The sequence below is a fragment of the Physella acuta genome, unplaced genomic scaffold (assembly GCF_028476545.2).
Source record: "Physella acuta isolate Inbredline_101_S28 unplaced genomic scaffold, ASM2847654v3 ptg001531l, whole genome shotgun sequence".
NCBI classification, from domain to species: domain Eukaryota; kingdom Metazoa; phylum Mollusca; class Gastropoda; family Physidae; genus Physella; species Physella acuta.
This window is the reverse complement of record NW_026733046.1, coordinates 930-24,910: the sequence shown is the minus strand read 5'-3', so window position 1 is coordinate 24,910 and position 23,981 is coordinate 930. Positions and strand designations below refer to the sequence as shown.

Sequence of the window (23,981 nt, the reverse complement as noted above, 5' to 3'; positions counted from 1 at the left end):
GTGACAAGTACGTGGGGACGGTGTAGTGACAAGTACGTGGGGACGGTGTAGTGACAAGTACGTGGGGACGGTGTAGTGACAAGTACGTGGTGTAGTGACAAGTACGTGGGGACGGTGTAGTGACAAGTGGGGACGTTGTAGTGACAAGTACGTGGGGACGCTGTAGTGACAAGTACGTGGTGTAGTGACAAGTACGTGGGGACGGTGTAGTGACAAGTGGGGACGGTGTAGTGACAAGTGGGGACGGTGTAGTGACAAGTACGTGGGGACGGTGTAGTGACAAGTACGTGGGGACGCTGTAGTGACAAGTACGTGGTGTAGTGACAAGTACGTGAGGACGGTGTAGTGACAAGTACGTGGGGACGGTGTAGTGACAAGTACGTGGTGTAGTGACAAGTACGTGGGGACGGTTTAGTGACAAGTACGTGGTGTAGTGACAGTACGTGGGGACGGTGTAGTGACAAGTAAGTGGGGACGGTGTAGTGACAAGTACGTGGGGACGGTGTAGTGACAAGTACGTGGTGTAGTGACAAGTACGTGGGGACGGTGTAGTGACAAGTACGTGGTGTAGTGACAAGTACGTGGTGTAGTGACAAGTACGTGGTGTAGTGACAAGTACGTGGTGTAGTGACATGTACGTGGAAACGGTGTAGTGACAAGTACGTGATGTAGTGACAATACGTGGTGTAGTGACAAGTACGTGGGGTCGGTGTAGTGACAAGTACGTGGTGTAGTGACAAGTACGTGTTGTAGTGAAAAGTACGTGGGGACGGTGTAGTGACAAGTACGTGGTGTAGTGACAAGTACGTGGTGTATTGACAAGCACGTAATGTAGTGACAAGTACGTGGGGACGGTGTAGTGACAAGTACGTGGGGACGGTGTAGTGACAATTACGTGGTGTAGTGACAAGTACGTGGTGTAGTGACAAGTACGTGGTGTAGTGACAAGTACGTGGTGTAGTGACAAGTACGTGGGGACGGTGTAGTGACAAGTGGGGACGGTGTAGTGACAAGTACGTGGGGACGGTGTAGTGACAAGTACGTGGTGTAGTGACAAGTGGGGACGGTGTAGTGACAAGTGGGGACGGTGTAGTGACAAGTACGTGGGGACGGTGTAGTGACAATTACGTGGTGTAGTGACAAGTACGTGGGGACGGTGTAGTGACAAGTACGTGGTGTAGTGACAAGTACGTGGGGACGGTGTAGTGACAAGTACGTGGTGTAGTGACAAGTACGTGGGGACGGTGTAGTGACAAGTACGTGGGGACGGTGTAGTGACAAGTACGTGGTGTAGTGACAATTACGTGGTGTAGTGACAAGTACGTGGGGACGGTGTAGTGACAAGTACGTGTGGACGGTGTAGTCACAAGTACGTGGTGTAGTGACAAGTACGTGGGGACGGTGTAGTGACAAGTACGTGTTGTAGTGACAAGTACGTGGGGACGGTGTAGTGACAAGTACGTGGTGTAGTGACAAGTACGTGGGGACGGTGTAGTGACAAGTACGTGGTGTAGTGACAAGTACGTGGTGTAGTGACAAGTACGTGGGGACGGTGTAGTGACAAGTACGTGGTGTAGTGACAAGTACGTGGGGACGGTGTAGTGACAAGTACGTGGTGTAGTGACAATTACGTGGTGTGTAGTAACACTTACGTGGGGACGGTGTAGTGACAAGTACGTGGTGTAGTGACAAGTACGTGGCGTAGTGACAAGTACGTGGTGTAGTGACAAGTACGTGGTGTAGTGACAAGTACGTGGGGACGGTGTAGTGACAAGTGGGGACGGTGTAGTGACAAGTACGTGGGGACGGTGTAGTGACAAGTACGTGGGGACGGTGTAGTGACAAGTACGTGGGGACGGTGTAGTGACAAGTACGTGGTGTAGTGCAAGTGTGGGGACGGTGTAGTGACAAGTGGGGACGGTGTAGTGACAAGTACGTGGTGTAGTGACAAGTACGTGGGGACGGTGTAGTGACAAGTACGTGGTGTAGTGACAAGTACGTGGGGACGGTGTAGTGACAAGTACGTGGTGTAGTGACAAGTACGTGGGGACGGTGTAGTGACAAGTACGTGGGGACGGTGTAGTGACAAGTACGTGGTGTAGTGACAATTACGTGGTGTAGTGACAAGTACGTGGGGACGGTGTTGTGACAAGTACGTGGGGACGGTGTAGTGACAAGTACGTGGTGTAGTGACAAGTACGTGGGGACGGTGTAGTGACAAGTACGTGGTGTAGTGACAAGTACGTGGGGACGGTGTAGTGACAAGTACGTGGTGTAGTGACAAGTACGTGGGGACGGTGTAGTGACAAGTACGTGGTGTAGTGACAAGTACGTGGTGTAGTGACAAGTACGTGGGGACGGTGTAGTGACAAGTACGTGGTGTAGTGACAAGTACGTGGGGACGGTATAGTGACAAGTACGTGGTGTAGTGACAATTACGTGGTGTGTAGTAACAAGTACGTGGGGACGGTGTAGTGACAAGTACGTGGTGTAGTGACAAGTACGTGGTGTAGTGACAAGTACGTGGGGACGGTGTAGTGACAAGTACGTGGTGTAGTGACAAGTACGTGGTGTAGTGACAAGTACGTGGTGTAGTGACAAGTATGTGAGGACGGTGTAGTGACAAGTACGTGGGGACGGTGTAGTGACAAGTGGGGACGGTGTAGTGACAAGTACGTGGGGACGGTGTAGTGACAAGTACGTGGGGACGGTGTAGTGACAAGTACGTGGTGTAGTGACAAGTACGTGGGGACGGTGTAGTGACAAGTACGTGGTGTAGTGACAAGTACGTGGGGACGGTGTAGTGACAAGTACGTGGTGTAGTGACAAGTACGTGGTGTAGTGACAAGTACGTGGTGTATTGATAAGTACGTGGGGACGGTGTAGTGACAAGTACGTGGTGTAGTGACAAGTACGTGGGGACGGTGTAGTGACAAGTACGTGGGGACGGTGTAGTGACAAGTACGTGGTGTAGTGACAAGTACGTGGGGACGGTGTAGTGACAAGTACGTGGTGTAGTGACAAGTACGTGGGGACGGTGTAGTGACAAGTACGTGGGGACGGTGTAGTGACAAGTACGTGGTGTAGTGACAAGTACGTGGGGACAGTGTAGTGACAAGTACGTGGTGTAGTGACAAGTACGTGGTGTAGTGACAAGTACGTGGGGACGGTGTAGTGACAAGTACTTGTGGACAGTGTTGTGACAAGTAAGTGGTGTAGTGACAAGTACGTGGTGTAGTGACAAATACGTGGGGACGGTGTAGTGACAAGTACTTGTGGAGACGGTGTAGTGACAAGTACTTGGGGACGGTGTAGTGACAAGTACGTGGGGACGGTGTAGTGACAAGTACGTGGTGTAGTGACAAGTACGTGGTGTAGTGACAAGTACGTGGTGTAGTGACAAGTACGTGGTGTAGTGACAAGTACGTGGTGTAGTGACAAGTACGTGGTGTAGTGACAAGTACGAGGGGACGGTGTAGTGACAAGTACGTGGTGTAGTGACAAGTACGTGGGGACGGTGTTGTGACAAGTACGTGGTGTAGTGACAAGTACGTGGTGTAGTGACAAGTACGTGGGGACGGTGTAGTGACAAGTACTTTGTGTAGTGACAAGTACGTGGTGTAGTGACAAGTACGTGGTGTAGTGACAAGTACGTGGTGTTATAACTGCTGAGTTCTATATGTGTACCACAGTTATGCAGTGAGAGGGTACAACTACCTGATCCAATACCATCTTTCTATATCACTACCATTTGATTCAAATTCAAATTCAAATTTATTCAAACAACGGTTACAATTGTAGGCACAAAGGCCTTTTTTCACATTGGCCGTTTAAACAAATAAAGCAATTCAATAACACATAGCAGTAACACATAGCACTGAAAATGTGGAATAAAGAAACAATGGTACATAGCTATCATACATAATGAGATAAAAAAGAGAATATAATAGATGAATGAGAAATGTTACAATGAGTCAGTTAGGTCATTAAATAATTTTAGTTTTAATTTAGATTTGAATATATTTTCAGATCTAGATAGCTTTATTTTATTAGGAAGATTGTTCCACAAATTAGAACCAGAGTAGGCGAAGCTATGTTTTTGGAAAAAGGTTGAATAAGGGAATGGTAAATTGAGACGACGATTTAATTTTATGTTAAAAGAAAATAGATCTGATAAGTAAGAGGGGGCTGTTACGTGGAATATTTTATATAAGAAAATTGATTTAGTATATATTATCTTTTTATTTAATGGAAGTATTTTAGTTGTAAGAAAAGAATCCATACTACTAGACAAGCCAGTAACCAGTTTTATAGCCCTTTTTTGTAAAGAAAGAAGAGGACGCTGCTTAGATATAAAGCTGCCGCTCCACACTACAGAAGCATAATCCAACCTGGATTGAATAAAAGCCTCATAAAAAACCAGCCTGCTCCTATAGTTGAGAAAGTTCTTTATCCTTGCTAACTGAAAGGTTGTCTTTAATAAGGACATTCTTAGAAAATGAATATGGTCAGACCAAGTGAGGTTGTGATCTATAAACAATCCTAGGCATTTGTAACTGTCTACCTGTTCAATGTTTGAATTGTCTATAGTAATGTTTAATGCGGTGGATGGAAGACGAAGGCGTTTCTGATGAGTTGTAATAAACATTGACTTGGTTTTATCGGGGTGAAGTTTCATTTTGTTAAATTTTGTCCAAGTTGCAAGCTGATTGGCACATGTTTGAAGTTTGTAACTGAGTGACTCAGCACTGTCTGCAAAGACATGCAAAGAAGTATCATCAGCGAACATCTCGCACTGACCAGCGCCAATATGTAATGGAAGATCATTAATGTATAAAGAAAAAAGTAAAGGACCTAAGATTGAGCCCTGTGGAACCCCTATATTAACATATTTCAGTGAAGAGATGGTATTAAGGTGAAACACGCGTTGAGATCGGTTAGATAAAAAGGAGTGAAGTAACCTAACTGTAAAGTCGTGGAATTTGTATGGAATTAGTTTTTTAAGAAGTATGGTGTGATCAATAGAATCAAAGGCTTTTCTGAAATCGACAAACAGCGAGCCACAGAGTAGGTTTTTGTTAATATTTATAAGCCAGTTTTCATTCATCTTAATCAGAGCAGTGTGACAAGAATGAAACTTTCTAAACCCAGACTGATTACTATGGAAAAGCTTGAACTTTTCTAGGTAATATGAAATGCATTTGTTTATATGTATTTCTAGTGGCTTGGAGAGGGAAGAAAGTATAGAAATTGGCCTGTAGTTATTAGCATCTTGGATGTTACCTTTTTTCTGTAGTGGTATAACCTTAGCATGCTTAAAATGTGTCGGGTAATAATGCTTGGCAATACAGAGGTTATAGACATAGGTTAAAACTTCGGAAATTATTGGAGCTGAAATCTTCAATACATTATTAGAAATATCATCAAACGAAGTTGTTGAAGACGGTTTAAGAGATCTTAGGCTAACATAAACTTCATGAACAGTGAGAAGCGGAATGATCAGCTCTGTCCTACCACGGTGAGCAGAATTACAAAAATTTTTAAGCTCCTCACTGATTGTGTAATCAGCATCTGTGTTGAGCGCTACAGATGATATAAAATGATTGTTAAAGTCATCAGCAGATATCTGGCAATGTCCAGCTGTATTACATGTGCGTTTTTTTCTAATTATTTGATTTATAGCAGTCCAGATAGATTTGGAATTAGGTTTGCCTGACAGCAGCTTATTAAAATACTCTTTCTTCGACCTACGCACAAGCAGTTTGACATAATTTCGCTGCCTACAAAAGTCCTCAGAAGTTCCATGACGTTTAAGCCAGTCTCTTTTATTAATTGCAGATTCGATATTGTTGTTAAACCAAGAAGGTTTGTATGTAGTCTTAACTCTTTTAGAGATTTTAGGAATATGTTTATCATATATAGTATAGAAAATACGCAGCCATTCAGAAATGGCAAGATCGGGACAATTATAATTGTATACATTGCAGAAGGGGGCAGCCAATAAATCCGAAAGAAAAAGATTTTCATTAAATTTTCTAAAAGAGCGATAACTTATAGTTATGTGTTGCCGCGAAGGTACACATAATCTTTTTGTCGAAAAAGTACAGCAAACAGGGAAGTGATCACTAACACCACAAGAGGGAACACAGACCTCTATTAGGTTGCAGTCAGGTGATGCGTATATGTGGTCAATTATTGTACTAGATTTATCATTTACCCTGGTAGCCGTGTGCACAAATTGTTTAAGATTCAAAGAATCAATAATATCTTGCCAATATCCTTGAGGTTTTAATAAATTTATATTAAAATCTCCCAATATGATATATTCATTGTTAGTAGATAAAACGGTATCCATCATGGAGCAAAAACGATCATACCAATCCATGTTTTCACAGGGATTTCTATAAAGGAAGCAAATTAAAATTGCCGGATGGTGTTTGCTTTTTTCGAGTTCAATCCAAATACATTCTATATTGTCCGTTGACAGATCCATCCTGTACTTGAAACGAATTGAGGAGTGGACATAGACACAAAGGCCAGTTTCTTTGTGTAAGGATGGGTCTCGGCGTATTAGGTTATAATCAGAGACGGATATCTCAACATCATTTATAAAAGATTGTAATCGAGTTTCAGAGAAACCAAAGATATGGAAAGGATTGTTGGAATTGTTTAAAATTTTTAGAACTTCATGGTGTTTATTAAATATGTGGAAAATATTTAAATGACCCAATTTTAGCCCACATTGTGAGGGCCAGGATGATGAAAATAGACAATGCATAAAGATAATAAAATATCAATGAATAAGAGATGTTATAAACAAAAATCAATATAATGAACTAATTAAACAGAATCAATATAATTGTCTTACAATTACACGCTTTGTCATCCAATAAACAAACACTCGCTGCTCTTCACACTGCCTACACTATAATTAAAATAGTACAGTGAGCTAAACTAGTAAATAGTAAGTGAAAAAAGTTAGGTTCCGGGAAGGCGCTTAAGCGACAACATTAGAGCTTGATGAAGCAACAAAGGGCTAAAGCCCATTAAGTGATGTAAGCCTGGGCTAGAGTTCAATTGATCTGAAGATATTGTTGGAAGCAAATCAACAGTCGAAACCAAATCAGACGTTGTACCTTTTACGTTTGAAAGTTGCACATGGTCTTTATCTGTTAAGCTGACGGCTCTTTGGGGATACTTTATATTTTTAGCAAGAATGCTGCTTCCAATTTTAGTCAAATGAATACTGTCACTGTACAAGCGTTGTCTCGGGGCTCCTGACTTCGCAGTGAAAAAAGGTGTATTGTTTATAAAACAGTATTTATAACTAATGCAGAAAGATTGTAAAAATCTATTATTTATATCTATCAACTGCCTACCCTTGCCCCGACATGGGGGTACGATGGATGAAAATCGGATTGTTGCGTTGGGAAATTTGTGAGTGATACTTCTCACAATGTCTAGCATATTAGCTTGTGACAGCCTGACGTTTGATAGACTGTCGTTGACACCACAATGTAAGGTTACAGTTGTGGTATTAGAGTCACGTGATCGGCTACTAATAATGTCCCTAATTTTTTCAAAATTTGCCCCAGGCAGCGCTATTACCGATACACGCTCGTAATGATCCGTGGCCATTATATCAGGATGGAGACCTTTAAGTGTAGAGTCACCAAGGATCAAATGGTGTTTCGTTGTTTGGTTGGTGTAGGGGGCGGCGACATGTTGTGTGCTATCTCTATTAGTGGCATAGTGAGTAGAGCGTTGGACAACAGGGACATGAACAGCCTTGACCGTTGGGACGCTGTATTGTGTAGAATTGCTTTTAGTTCGTGGTCGTTGCAGGGTGCTGGGACTCGAATGTTCCGATGGTTTGATTCGCGCTCTGTCATCACGTTGCGTAATTTTAACAGGGATTGGGAACGGAGCTTCTTGCATGATGCCTGCCGATGTGATTTTTGTATCATTTATTAGTTGTTGTTGATTATCCTCACATGTTGAGGTGGATATTGTGCTGCAAGAGGGATTCTTGGTTGTGAGGAGTTTCTTTAGTGACGCAGAAATATTTTCTTGATCAATCAAACGTTTCTTAAGGTTAACGTGTATATCTTTGCAGCTATGCACTTCATTAGATAGTCTCTTGACTTCATCCCTTAAGACAGCGTTTTCGACTCGGAGTTGTTCTAGTTGGCTGTTAAACAGCAATTTCTCCGCTTTAAAAGCTTTTTTAACACAGGTGATCTCGTTAAGAATAAACGATCTTAAGTTATTATCCAGTTGTGTGGTTTGAAGAAATGATATTTTTGGACTAAGCAAATCAGTTGGTTGAGATAGGTTTGATGAAAATGTATAGTTATTTATAGGTGTTACACAATCTAACGGATTGGTATTGATCGTATCCTCTGCACATTGATTGTCACTGTTGGAAGCAGACATAATCATGGGCGGTGAAATGGGTAGCTCCAATACTCTGGGTGGGGACAGTGAAGGTGGTGGTGACAGTGATAGTGGCGGCGACATGGGTAGAGGCATGTCGACAGCTTTGTCTGTTGTAATTAGGTTATTTAGAATACAGCAAAATTCCGAATCCACCCAAACAGACACAACGTTAGATTTTCCCTGTACCATAATTTTGTTATTCGTGTGGTACAGATGGACAGATAGCCCTGGTAATTTATAAATATCTTCAACATTGGCGCCATCATCATCCCTTCTTTCCTCAACAACACCAGCATATTTAGTTTTGAAGATTCTTTTTACTTTTTCATAGCTAATTGAGTTTCTAAAGGCAACGATAACGCATTGTCCTCCATCTTTCTTTTGAAAATGAATATCATCCGCTGCACAAATGTTAGCAATCTTTTTTGATATCGCTTTTTCTTTATTTAAACGATACTTCTTAGCTCTGCTGCTTCTGGTGACAACACCAGTCCCTAACATTTTCACTCACCAGTAAAATTAAAATATCATGCTGACATCAGTAGAAATAGATGAAAAAGAAAACGAATCATCAGTAGATCTACAACAACTAAGAATATAGATATCCGGTTACATTTTAACAATGGATGAGACAATAATATAAAAATTTAAAATATCACAATAAGAACCGGCTAGTAAATTAGTATTAAACTACATTCTCAACCCTAATGGATGAGTAGTACTTCCCTTAGATTTATTTGGATTAAATAGTGAATAAAAACACTAAAAACTATGAAAGAAAGTTGACATCAATTCCGGAAGTAAACCTTATGTTTAGCTATGCTACAGTATATCTTGGGACACGACGACATCAACGCTTACGAAGGATTTGACAGAATGACATCGGTTACTAACTCTATTTATTGCACAATAAGAAATGGACATCGGACAGCTTGAACAAACGATACTACAACTAGACAACCTAACTCTAACATAACACGGACAAGACTAACTTCAATCTTCTTCCCTGGCAACAACGAACTCACACTAAAACGCCACTTTCTTGCGTACAGCGTCACACACTCACTCGTTCAATATACGGCCGCACCATCAATCATGCGCACCCATCCCCCTAGTCAAACATGCGTCATAACACGTGGTGTAGTGACAAGTAAGAGGGGACGGTGTAGTGACAAGTACGTGGGAACGGTGTAGTGACAAGTACGTGGTGTAGTGACAAGTACGTGGGGACGGTGTAGTGACAAGTACGTGGGGACGGTGTAGTGACAAGTACGTGAGGACGTTGTAGTGACAAGTACGTGGGGACGGTGTAGTGACAAGTACGTGGTGTAGTGACAAGTACGTGGGGACGGTGTAGTGACAAGTACGTGGTGTAGTGACAAGTACGTGGGGACGGTGTAGTGACAAGTACGTGGTGTAGTGACAAGTACGTGGGGACGGTGTAGTGACAAGTACGTGGGGACGCTGTAGTGACAAGTACGTGGTGTAGTGACAAGTACGTGGGGACGGTGTAGTGACAAGTACGTGGGGACGGTGTAGTGACAAGTACGTGGGGACGGTGTAGTGACAAGTACGTGGTGTAGTGACAAGTACGTGGGGACGGTGTAGTGACAAGTGGGGACGGTGTAGTGACAAGTACGTGGGGACGCTGTAGTGACAAGTACGTGGTGTAGTGACAAGTACGTGGGGACGGTGTAGTGACAAGTGGGGACGGTGTAGTGACAAGTGGGGACGGTGTAGTGACAAGTACGTGGGGACGGTGTAGTGACAAGTACGTGGGGACGCTGTAGTGACAAGTACGTGGTGTAGTGACAAGTACGTGAGGACGGTGTAGTGACAAGTACGTGGGGACGGTGTAGTGACAAGTACGTGGTGTAGTGACAAGTACGTGGGGACGGTTTAGTGACAAGTACGTGGTGTAGTGACAGTACGTGGGGACGGTGTAGTGACAAGTAAGTGGGGACGGTGTAGTGACAAGTACGTGGGGACGGTGTAGTGACAAGTACGTGGTGTAGTGACAAGTACGTGGGGACGGTGTAGTGACAAGTACGTGGTGTAGTGACAAGTACGTGGTGTAGTGACAAGTACGTGGTGTAGTGACAAGTACGTGGTGTAGTGACATGTACGTGGAAACGGTGTAGTGACAAGTACGTGATGTAGTGACAAGTACGTGGTGTAGTGACAAGTACGTGGGGTCGGTGTAGTGACAAGTACGTGGTGTAGTGACAAGTACGTGTTGTAGTGAAAAGTACGTGGGGACGGTGTAGTGACAAGTACGTGGTGTAGTGACAAGTACGTGGTGTATTGACAAGCACGTGGTGTAGTGACAAGTACGTGGGGACGGTGTAGTGACAAGTACGTGGGGACGGTGTAGTGACAATTACGTGGTGTAGTGACAAGTACGTGGTGTAGTGACAAGTACGTGGTGTAGTGACAAGTACGTGGTGTAGTGACAAGTACGTGGGGACGGTGTAGTGACAAGTGGGGACGGTGTAGTGACAAGTACGTGGGGACGGTGTAGTGACAAGTACGTGGTGTAGTGACAAGTGGGGACGGTGTAGTGACAAGTGGGGACGGTGTAGTGACAAGTACGTGGGGACGGTGTAGTGACAATTACGTGGTGTAGTGACAAGTACGTGGGGACGGTGTAGTGACAAGTACGTGGTGTAGTGACAAGTACGTGGGGACGGTGTAGTGACAAGTACGTGGTGTAGTGACAAGTACGTGGGGACGGTGTAGTGACAAGTACGTGGGGACGGTGTAGTGACAAGTACGTGGTGTAGTGACAATTACGTGGTGTAGTGACAAGTACGTGGGGACGGTGTAGTGACAAGTACGTGGGGACGGTGTAGTCACAAGTACGTGGTGTAGTGACAAGTACGTGGGGACGGTGTAGTGACAAGTACGTGGTGTAGTGACAAGTACGTGGTGTAGTGACAAGTACGTGGTGTAGTGACAAGTACGTGGTGTAGTGACAAGTACGTGGTGTAGTGACAAGTACGTGGTGTAGTGACAAGTACGTGGTGTAGTGCAAGTGTGGGGACGGTGTAGTGACAAGTGGGGACGGTGTAGTGACAAGTACGTGGTGTAGTGACAAGTACGTGGGGACGGTGTAGTGACAAGTACGTGGTGTAGTGACAAGTACGTGGGGACGGTGTAGTGACAAGTACGTGGTGTAGTGACAAGTACGTGGGGACGGTGTAGTGACAAGTACGTGGTGTAGTGACAAGTACGTGGGGACGATGTAGTGACAAGTACGTGGTGTAGTGACAAGTACGTGGTGTAGTGACAAGTACGTGGGGACGGTGTAGTGACAAGTACGTGGTGTAGTGACAAGTACGTGGGGACGTTGTAGTGACAAGTACGTGGTGTAGTGACAATTACGTGGTGTGTAGTAACACTTACGTGGGGACGGTGTAGTGACAAGTACGTGGTGTAGTGACAAGTACGTGGCGTAGTGACAAGTACGTGGTGTAGTGACAAGTACGTGGTGTAGTGACAAGTACGTGGGGACGGTGTAGTGACAAGTGGGGACGGTGTAGTGACAAGTACGTGGGGACGGTGTAGTGACAAGTACGTGGGGACGGTGTAGTGACAAGTACGTGGGGACGGTGTTGTGACAAGTACGTGGTGTAGTGCAAGTGTGGGGACGGTGTAGTGACAAGTGGGGACGGTGTAGTGACAAGTACGTGGTGTAGTGACAAGTACGTGGGGACGGTGTAGTGACAAGTACGTGGTGTAGTGACAAGTACGTGGGGACGGTGTAGTGACAAGTACGTGGTGTAGTGACAAGTACGTGGGGATGGTGTAGTGACAAGTACGTGGGGACGGTGTAGTGACAAGTACGTGGTGTAGTGACAATTACGTGGTGTAGTGACAAGTACGTGGGGACGGTGTTGTGACAAGTACGTGGGGACGGTGTAGTGACAAGTACGTGGTGTAGTGACAAGTACGTGGGGACGGTGTAGTGACAAGTACGTGGTGTAGTGACAAGTACGTGGGGACGGTGTAGTGACAAGTACGTGGTGTAGTGACAAGTACGTGAGGACGGTGTAGTGACAAGTACGTGGTGTAGTGACAAGTACGTGGTGTAGTGACAAGTACGTGGGGACGGTGTAGTGACAAGTACGTGGTGTAGTGACAAGTACGTGGGGACGGTATAGTGACAAGTACGTGGTGTAGTGACAATTACGTGGTGTGTAGTAACAAGTACGTGGGGACGGTGTAGTGACTAGTACGTGGTGTAGTGACAAGTACGTGGTGTAGTGACAAGTACGTGGTGTAGTGACAAGTACGTGGGGACGGTGTAGTGACAAGTACGTGGTGTAGTGACAAGTACGTGGGGACGGTGTAGTGACAAGTACGTGGGGACGGTGTAGTGACAAGTACGTGGGGACGGTGTTGTGACAAGTACGTGGTGTAGTGCAAGTGTGGGGACGGTGTAGTGACAAGTGGGGACGGTGTAGTGACAAGTACGTGGTGTAGTGACAAGTACGTGGGGACGGTGTAGTGACAAGTACGTGGTGTAGTGACAAGTACGTGGGGACGGTGTAGTGACAAGTACGTGGTGTAGTGACAAGTACGTGGGGATGGTGTAGTGACAAGTACGTGGGGACGGTGTAGTGACAAGTACGTGGTGTAGTGACAATTACGTGGTGTAGTGACAAGTACGTGGGGACGGTGTTGTGACAAGTACGTGGGGACGGTGTAGTGACAAGTACGTGGTGTAGTGACAAGTACGTGGGGACGGTGTAGTGACAAGTACGTGGTGTAGTGACAAGTACGTGGGGACGGTGTAGTGACAAGTACGTGGTGTAGTGACAAGTACGTGGGGACGGTGTAGTGACAAGTACGTGGTGTAGTGACAAGTACGTGGTGTAGTGACAAGTACGTGGGGACGGTGTAGTGACAAGTACGTGGTGTAGTGACAAGTACGTGGGGACGGTATAGTGACAAGTACGTGGTGTAGTGACAATTACGTGGTGTGTAGTAACAAGTACGTGGGGACGGTGTAGTGACAAGTACGTGGTGTAGTGACAAGTACGTGGTGTAGTGACAAGTACGTGGGGACGGTGTAGTGACAAGTACGTGGTGTAGTGACAAGTACGTGGTGTAGTGACAAGTACGTGGTGTAGTGACAAGTATGTGAGGACGGTGTAGTGACAAGTACGTGGGGACGGTGTAGTGACAAGTGGGGACGGTGTAGTGACAAGTACGTGGGGACGGTGTAGTGACAAGTACGTGGGGACGGTGTAGTGACAAGTACGTGGTGTAGTGACAAGTACGTGGGGACGGTGTAGTGACAAGTACGTGGTGTAGTGACAAGTACGTGGGGACGGTGTAGTGACAAGTACGTGGTGTAGTGACAAGTACGTGGTGTAGTGACAAGTACGTGGTGTATTGATAAGTACGTGGGGACGGTGTAGTGACAAGTACGTGGTGTAGTGACAAGTACGTGGGGACGGTGTAGTGACAAGTACGTGGGGACGGTGTAGTGACAAGTACGTGGTGTAGTGACAAGTACGTGGGGACGGTGTAGTGACAAGTACGTGGTGTAGTGACAAGTACGTGGGGACGGTGTAGTGACAAGTACGTGGGGACGGTGTAGTGACAAGTACGTGGTGTAGTGACAAGTACGTGGGGACAGTGTAGTGACAAGTACGTGGTGTAGTGACAAGTACGTGGTGTAGTGACAAGTACGTGGGGACGGTGTAGTGACAAGTACTTGTGGACAGTGTTGTGACAAGTAAGTGGTGTAGTGACAAGTACGTGGTGTAGTGACAAATACGTGGGGACGGTGTAGTGACAAGTACTTGTGGAGACGGTGTAGTGACAAGTACTTGGGGACGGTGTAGTGACAAGTACGTGGGGACGGTGTAGTGACAAGTACGTGGTGTAGTGACAAGTACGTGGTGTAGTGACAAGTACGTGGTGTAGTGACAAGTACGTGGTGTAGTGACAAGTACGTGGTGTAGTGACAAGTACGTGGTGTAGTGACAAGTACGAGGGGACGGTGTAGTGACAAGTACGTGGTGTAGTGACAAGTACGTGGGGACGGTGTTGTGACAAGTACGTGGTGTAGTGACAAGTACGTGGTGTAGTGACAAGTACGTGGGGACGGTGTAGTGACAAGTACTTTGTGTAGTGACAAGTACGTGGTGTAGTGACAAGTACGTGGTGTAGTGACAAGTACGTGGTGTTATAACTGCTGAGTTCTATATGTGTACCACAGTTATGCAGTGAGAGGGTACAACTACCTGATCCAATACCATCTTTCTATATCACTACCATTTGATTATGTTTAGCTATGCTACAGTATATCTTGGGACACGACGACATCAACGCTTACGAAGGATTTGACAGAATGATATCGGTTACTAACTCTATTTATTGCACAATAAGAAATGGACATCGGACAGCTTGAACAAACGATACTACAACTAGACAACCTAACTCTAACATAACACGGACAAGACTAACTTCAATCTTCTTCCCTGGCAACAACGAACTCACACTAAAACGCCACTTTCTTGCGTACAGCGTCACACACTCACTCGTTCAATATACGGCCGCACCATCAATCATGCGCACCCATCCCCCTAGTCAAACATGCGTCATAACACGTGGTGTAGTGACAAGTAAGAGGGGACGGTGTAGTGACAAGTACGTGGGAACGGTGTAGTGACAAGTACGTGGTGTAGTGACAAGTACGTGGGGACGGTGTAGTGACAAGTACGTGGGGACGGTGTAGTGACAAGTACGTGAGGACGTTGTAGTGACAAGTACGTGGGGACGGTGTAGTGACAAGTACGTGGTGTAGTGACAAGTACGTGGGGACGGTGTAGTGACAAGTACGTGGTGTAGTGACAAGTACGTGGGGACGGTGTAGTGACAAGTACGTGGTGTAGTGACAAGTACGTGGGGACGGTGTAGTGACAAGTACGTGGGGACGCTGTAGTGACAAGTACGTGGTGTAGTGACAAGTACGTGGGGACGGTGTAGTGACAAGTACGTGGGGACGGTGTAGTGACAAGTACGTGGGGACGGTGTAGTGACAAGTACGTGGTGTAGTGACAAGTACGTGGGGACGGTGTAGTGACAAGTGGGGACGGTGTAGTGACAAGTACGTGGGGACGCTGTAGTGACAAGTACGTGGTGTAGTGACAAGTACGTGGGGACGGTGTAGTGACAAGTGGGGACGGTGTAGTGACAAGTGGGGACGGTGTAGTGACAAGTACGTGGGGACGGTGTAGTGACAAGTACGTGGGGACGCTGTAGTGACAAGTACGTGGTGTAGTGACAAGTACGTGAGGACGGTGTAGTGACAAGTACGTGGGGACGGTGTAGTGACAAGTACGTGGTGTAGTGACAAGTACGTGGGGACGGTTTAGTGACAAGTACGTGGTGTAGTGACAGTACGTGGGGACGGTGTAGTGACAAGTAAGTGGGGACGGTGTAGTGACAAGTACGTGGGGACGGTGTAGTGACAAGTACGTGGTGTAGTGACAAGTACGTGGGGACGGTGTAGTGACAAGTACGTGGTGTAGTGACAAGTACGTGGTGTAGTGACAAGTACGTGGTGTAGTGACAAGTACGTGGTGTAGTGACATGTACGTGGAAACGGTGTAGTGACAAGTACGTGATGTAGTGACAAGTACGTGGTGTAGTGACAAGTACGTGGGGTCGGTGTAGTGACAAGTACGTGGTGTAGTGACAAGTACGTGTTGTAGTGAAAAGTACGTGGGGACGGTGTAGTGACAAGTACGTGGTGTAGTGACAAGTACGTGGTGTATTGACAAGCACGTGGTGTAGTGACAAGTACGTGGGGACGGTGTAGTGACAAGTACGTGGGGACGGTGTAGTGACAATTACGTGGTGTAGTGACAAGTACGTGGTGTAGTGACAAGTACGTGGTGTAGTGACAAGTACGTGGTGTAGTGACAAGTACGTGGGGACGGTGTAGTGACAAGTGGGGACGGTGTAGTGACAAGTACGTGGGGACGGTGTAGTGACAAGTACGTGGTGTAGTGACAAGTGGGGACGGTGTAGTGACAAGTGGGGACGGTGTAGTGACAAGTACGTGGGGACGGTGTAGTGACAATTACGTGGTGTAGTGACAAGTACGTGGGGACGGTGTAGTGACAAGTACGTGGTGTAGTGACAAGTACGTGGGGACGGTGTAGTGACAAGTACGTGGTGTAGTGACAAGTACGTGGGGACGGTGTAGTGACAAGTACGTGGGGACGGTGTAGTGACAAGTACGTGGTGTAGTGACAATTACGTGGTGTAGTGACAAGTACGTGGGGACGGTGTAGTGACAAGTACGTGGGGACGGTGTAGTCACAAGTACGTGGTGTAGTGACAAGTACGTGGGGACGGTGTAGTGACAAGTACGTGGTGTAGTGACAAGTACGTGGGGACGGTGTAGTGACAAGTACGTGGTGTAGTGACAAGTACGTGGGGACGGTGTAGTGACAAGTACGTGGTGTAGTGACAAGTACGTGGTGTAGTGACAAGTACGTGGGGACGGTGTAGTGACAAGTACGTGGTGTAGTGACAAGTACGTGGGGACTTTGTAGTGACAAGTACGTGGTGTAGTGACAATTACGTGGTGTGTAGTAACACTTACGTGGGGACGGTGTAGTGACAAGTACGTGGTGTAGTGACAAGTACGTGGCGTAGTGACAAGTACGTGGTGTAGTGACAAGTACGTGGTGTAGTGACAAGTACGTGGGGACGGTGTAGTGACAAGTGGGGACGGTGTAGTGACAAGTACGTGGGGACGGTGTAGTGACAAGTACGTGGGGACGGTGTAGTGACAAGTACGTGGGGACGGTGTTGTGACAAGTACGTGGTGTAGTGCAAGTGTGGGGACGGTGTAGTGACAAGTGGGGACGGTGTAGTGACAAGTACGTGGTGTAGTGACAAGTACGTGGGGACGGTGTAGTGACAAGTACGTGGTGTAGTGACAAGTACGTGGGGACGGTGTAGTGACAAGTACGTGGTGTAGTGACAAGTACGTGGGGATGGTGTAGTGACAAGTACGTGGGGACGGTGTAGTGACAAGTACGTGGTGTAGTGACAATTACGTGGTGTAGTGACAAGTACGTGGGGACGGTGTTGTGACAAGTACGTGGGGACGGTGTAGTGACAAGTACGTGGTGTAGTGACAAGTACGTGGGGACGGTGTAGTGACAAGTACGTGGTGTAGTGACAAGTACGTGGGGACGGTGTAGTGACAAGTACGTGGTGTAGTGACAAGTACGTGGGGACGGTGTAGTGACAAGTACGTGGTGTAGTGGCAAGTACGTGGTGTAGTGACAAGTACGTGGGGACGGTGTAGTGACAAGTACGTGGTGTAGTGACAAGTACGTGGGGACGGTATAGTGACAAGTACGTGGTGTAGTGACAATTACGTGGTGTGTAGTAACAAGTACGTGGGGACGGTGTAGTGACTAGTACGTGGTGTAGTGACAAGTACGTGGTGTAGTGACAAGTACGTGGTGTAGTGACAAGTACGTGGGGACGGTGTAGTGACAAGTACGTGGTGTAGTGACAAGTACGTGGTGTAGTGACAAGTACGTGGTGTAGTGACAAGTATGTGAGGACGGTGTAGTGACAAGTACGTGGGGACGGTGTAGTGACAAGTGGGGACGGTGTAGTGACAAGTACGTGGGGACGGTGTAGTGACAAGTACGTGGGGACGGTGTAGTGACAAGTACGTGGTGTAGTGACAAGTACGTGGGGACGGTGTAGTGACAAGTACGTGGTGTAGTGACAAGTACGTGGGGACGGTGTAGTGACAAGTACGTGGTGTAGTGACAAGTACGTGGTGTAGTGACAAGTACGTGGGGACGGTGTAGTGACAAGTACGTGGTGTAGTGACAAGTACGTGGGGACGGTGTAGTGACAAGTACGTGGTGTAGTGACAATTACGTGGTGTGTAGTAACAAGTACGTGGGGACGGTGTAGAGACAAGTACGTGGTGTAGTGACAAGTATGTGAGGACGGTTTAGTGACAAGTACGTGGTGTAGTGACAAGTACGTGAGGACGGTGTAGTGACAAGTACGTGGGGACGGTGTAGTGACAAGTACGTGGTGTAGTGACAAGTACGTGGGGACGGTGTAGTGACAAGTACGTGGGGACGGTGTAGTGACAAGTACGTGGTGTAGTGGCAAGTACGTGGTGTAGTGACAAGTACGTGGTGTAGTGACAAGTACGTGGTGTAGTGACAAGTACGTGGGGACGGTGTAGTGACAAGTACGTGGGGACGGTTTAGTGACAAGTACGTGGTGTAGTGACAAGTACGTGAGGACGGTGTAGTGACAAGTACGTGGGGACGGTGTAGTGACAAGTACGTGGTGTAGTGACAAGTTCGTGAGGACGGTGTAGTGACAAGTACGTGAGGACGGTGTAGTGACAAGTGGGGACGGTGTAGTGACAAGTACGTGGGGACGGTGTAGTGACAAGTATGTGAGGACGGTGTAGTGACAAGTACGTGGGGACGGTGTAGTGACAAGTTCGTGGTGTAGTGACAAGTACGTGGTGTAGTGACAAGTACGTGGGGACGGTGTAGTGACAAGTACGTGGGGACGGTGTAGTGACAAGTACGTGGTGTAGTGACAAGTACGTGGTGTAGTGACAAGTACGTGGGGACGGTGTAGTGACAAGTACGTGGGGACGGTGTAGTGACAAGTACGTGGTGTAGTGACAAGTACGTGGTGTAGTGACAAGTACGTGGGGACGGTGTAGTGACAAGTACGTGGGGACGGTGTAGTGAGAAGTATGTGAGGACGGTGTAGTGACAAGTACGTGGTGTAGTGACAAGTACGTGGTGTAGTGACAAGTACGTGGGGACGGTGTAGTGACAAGTACGTGGGGACGGTGTATATTAAGCATTCATTGTTATACGGGATGAGGAGTCGAAAATTAATTGAAATATGGGCTGGGGGCAGAGTTTCTTCCAGGCATGTCTTCGGGGGGGGGGGCTTAGCCGCCCCCCGAAATTTTTTTACCGCCCCTCCCCCCCCCCCCCCCCCCGAACGAAATGAAATTTATATAATTTATATAGAAAATATATACTTTTAACAGTTCGCCCCCCCCCCCCCCCCAAGAAAGTCTACCGCCTTCCCGAAAATTTCAAGTACCCCCCCCCCCGGAGAAAAAGTCTGGAAGAAACACTGGCTGGGGGGGGTCAAACATTAATTGTTAGAATAGGATATGGGGGGTCAAACATTAACTGTTATAATAGTATGTGGGGTCGAGGGGTGTCCCTACAGGAGTAATGACCCCCCCCCCCCCCCCCACACCTACAATCCTCCAGAGTTCTCTATCCTGCGCCCATCTCTCCAACTCTTTCAGCTAACCACCAATTTTGCCAGCAGCTTTTAGCGCGGCCATCTTGTTTCGTGATTTTTTTTTTTTTTTGCATGTCTACACGGTGATGTGACTAGAAATTTTTTCTTAAAGATTCACCAATGAGATTACATGAAGCAGATTATGTACTGGACAGAGTGACCAAACCTTCCGGCCAGATGGCCACATTGAAATGTTTTGCCAGGGCCATGGAGGGAGAGAACCTGGAGCCACCTGTGTGGTACAGGAATGGGGAGCTGCTCACTACAGGTGTGTGGGTGTGTGTGTGGGTGTGTGTGGGTGAGGTGTGTGTGTGAGGTGGGTGGTTGAGGTGTGTGTGTGGGTGAGGTGTGTGTGTGTGAGGTCTGTGTGTATGAGATGTGTTTGTGTAGGTGGGTGAGGTGTGTGTGGGTGTGTGTGGGTGTGTGTGGTTGAGGTATGTGTGGTTGAGGTGTGTATATGGGTGAGGTGTGTATAGGTGCGTGGGTATGGTGTGTGGTGTGTGGGTGAGGTGCGTGTGGGTGACGGTGAGGTATATGTGGGTGAGATGTATGTGTGAGGTGTGTGTTTGTGAGGTGTGTGTGGGAGAGGTATATGTGGGTGAAGTGTGTGTGTGAGGTGTGTGTGAGTGTGTGTGTGTGAGGTGTGTGTGGGTGTGTGGGTGTGGTGTGTGTGTGAGGTGTGTGTGGGTGAGGTGTGTGTGTGAGGTGTGTGTGTGTGAGGTGTGTGTGTGTGAGGTGTGTGTGGGTGAGGTGTATGTGTGAGGTGTGTGTGTGTGAGGTGTGTGTGTGTGAGGTGTGTGTGGTTGAGGTGTGTGTGTGGGTGAGGTGTGTGTGTGAGGTGTGTGTGTGTATGAGGTGTGTTTGTGTAGGTGGGTGATGTGTGTGTGTGTGTGGGTGTGTGTGACGTGTGTGTGGTTGAGGTGTGTGTATGTGTGAGGTGTGTATAGGTGTGTGGGTGTGGTGTCTGGGTGAGGTGCGTGTGAGTGACGGTGAGGTATATGTGGGTGAGGTGTGTGTGGGTGTGTGTGATGTGTGTGTGGGTGAGGTGTGTGTATGGGTGAGGTGTGTGTAGGTGTGTGGGTGTGGTGTGTGGGTGAGGTGCGTGTGGGTGTGGTGAGGTATATGTGGGTGTATGTGTGAGGTGTGTGTGGGTGTGGTGTATGTGTGAGGTGTGTGTTTGTAAGGTGTGTGTGGGCGAGGTATATGTGCGTGAGGTGTGTGTGGGTGAGGTATATGTGAGTGAATTGTGTGTGTAAGGTGTGTGTGAGGTGTGTGTGAGGTGTGTGTGAGGTGTGTGTGAGGTGTGTGTGAGGTGTGTGTGAGGTGAGGTGTTTGGGTGTGAGGTGTGTGTGGTTGAGGTGTGTTTATGGGTGAGGTCTGTGTGGGTGAGGTGTGTGTGTGAGGTGTGTGTGTGTGAGGTGTGTGTTGGTGAGGTGTGTGTGGGTGAGGTGTTTGGGTGTGAGGTGTGTGTGGTTGAGATGTGTGTGTGAGGTGTGTGTGGGTGAGGTGTGTTTATGGGTGAGGTCTGTGTGGGTGAGGTGTGTGTATGGGTGAGGTGTGTGTGTGTCAGGTGTGTGTGTGTGAGGTGTGTGTGTAAGGTGTGTGTGGGTGAGGTGTGTGTGGGTGAGGTGTTTGGGTGTGAGGTGTGTGTGGTTGAGATGTGTGTGTGAGGTGTGTGTGGGTGAGGTGTATGTAGGTGTGTGGGTGTGGTGTGTGGGTGAGGTGCGTGTGGGTGAGGTGTGTCTGGGCGAGGTATATGTTGGTGAGGTGTGTTTGGGTGAATTGTGTGTGTAAGGTGTGAGGTGTGTGTGTGTGAGGTGTGTGTGAGGTGTGTGTTAGGTGTGTGTGTGTGAGGTGTGTGTGAGGTGTGTGTGAGTTCTGTGTGTGTGAGGTGTGTGTGAGGTGTGTGTGTGTGGTGTGTGTGAGTTTTTTATGAGGTGTGTGTGTGAGGTGTGTGTGAGGTGTGTGTGAGTTGTGTGTGAGTTGTGTGTGAGGTGTGGGTGTGAGTGAGGTGTGTGTGTGAGGTGGGTGTGAGGTGTGTGTGAGTTGTGTGTGAGGTGTGTGTGTGTGAGGTGTGTGTGAGGTGTGTGTGTGAGGTGTGTGTGAGGTGTGTGTGTGTGTGGTGTGTGTGAGTTTTGTGTGAGGTGTGTGTGTGAGGTGTGTGTGTGTGTGTGTGAGTTTTGTGTGAGGTGTGTGTGTGTGTGTGAGTTGTGTGTGAGTTTTGTGTGAGGTGTGTGTGTGAGGTGTGTGTGAGGTGTGTGTGTGTGAGGTGTGTGTGAGGTGTGTGTGTGTGAGGTGTGTGTGTGAGGTATGTGGGGTGAGGTGTGTGTGAGTTGTGTGTGTGTGAGGTGTGAGGTGTGTGTGAGGTGTGTGTGGGTGAATTGTGTGTGTGAGGTGTGAGGTGTGTGTGTGTGAGGTGTGAGGTGTGTGTGAGGTGTGTGTGAGGTGTGTGTGTGAGGTGTGTGTGGGTGAGATGTGTGTGTGAGGTGTGTGTGGGTGTGGTATATGTGTGAGGTGTGTGTGGGTGAATTGTGTGTGTGAGGTGTGAGGTGTGTGTGTGTGAGGTGTGAGGTGTGTGTGAGGTGTGTGTGTGAGGTGTGTGTGTGAGGTGTGTGTGGGTGTGGTGTATGTGTGAGGTGTGTGTGAGGTGTGTGTGTGAGGTGTGTGGGGTGATGTGTGTGTAGGTTAGGTGTGTGTGTGAGGTGTGTGGGGTGAGTGTGTGGGTGAGGTATATGTGTTTGAGGTGTGTGTGTGAGGTGTGTGTGTGCGGTGTGTGTGGGTGAGGTGTGTGTGGGTGATGTGTGTGTGTGAGGTGTGTGTGGGTGAGATGTGTGTGTGAGGTGTATGTTGGTTTGAGGTGTGTGTTAGAAGTGTGTGTTAGAAGAGGTGTGTGTGTGAGTTATGTGTATGTTGTATGTGAGGTATGTGTGTGTGTGTGGGTGTGGGTGTTGTGTATGCTGTCATTCTGTGTGTGGGTGTTGTGTTGTGTGTTGTGCGGGGTAAGTTTTGTGTGTTGTTGTCGTGAGTCGGGTGAGCTTAACAACACCCCCCCCCCTGAATATTTCAAGCCACCCCCCTCCCCCCCCAAAGAAATAAGTGAAGGAAACACTGCTCAACAAGCGCAGTTGATTAAAGAACCCACTACCATACCTGTGGCACTACAATACCTGTGGCATTTAAAGAACCCACTACCATACCTGTGGCATTTAAAGAACCCACTACCATACCTGTGGCATTTAAAGAACCCACTAATCTACTTGTTGCATATAAACAACCCACTACCATACCTGTGGCAGTTAAATAACCCACTACCATACCTGTGGCAGTTAAAGAACCACTACCATACCTGTGGCAGTTAAATAACCCACTAATCTACCTGTGGCAGTTAAATAACCCACTACCATACCTGTGGCAGTTAATGAAACCACTACCATACCTGTGTCAGTTGGTTAAAGAACCCATTACCAGACCTGTTTCAAACTACGATTTGTATGGTGACGAGAGTCTCTGTGTTTAGCACCATAACTGTGGCGCTCAGTGCTCAGTTTTTTAATCCATCAGACAACTTGCCAGACAAAACCAGGTACAGTTTTGGTGCTCGTGACACCCGAGCTGACCCATCAGGAACCTGAACAAGTCTACAGACACCGCCTGCTTCCAGTGTAACATCAGCAACAGTGAAGGCTACATCTTTTATGACGGTTTCCTCAAGGTCGTAGGTAAGATAATGCTATCATTTGTGATATTTACACTATAAATACTCAACACACACACACACACACACACACACACACACAACACAAACACACACACACACAACACACACACACACACACACACACACACACACACACACACACACACACACACACACACACACACACACACACACACACACCACACACACACACACACACACACACACACACACACACACACACACACACACACACACACACACACACACACACACACACACACACACACACACACACACACACACACACCACACACACACACACACACACACACACACACACACACACCACACACACACACACACACACACACACACACACACACACACACACACACACACACACACACACACACACACACACACACACACACACACACACACACACACACACACACACACACACACACACACACACACACACACA

The 23,981-nt window shown here is 47.4% G+C and overlaps 1 protein-coding gene across 3 annotated transcripts in view; it reads left to right on the top strand.

The window, feature by feature from the left end:
• LOC131928677 (hemicentin-1) overlaps window positions 1-23,391 on the top strand; it is a gene marked incomplete at its 3' end in the record, with an annotated part of 34,273 nt that extends 10,882 nt beyond the window's left edge. For all 3 annotated transcript variants that reach the window (XM_059284757.1, XM_059284759.1, XM_059284758.1), the window contains 2 exon segments: window positions 19,910-20,065; window positions 23,359-23,391. In XM_059284757.1, coding sequence (XP_059140740.1) covers window positions 19,910-20,065; window positions 23,359-23,391 — 189 coding nt within the window.
• Window positions 23,392-23,981: the final 590 nt, after the last annotated feature.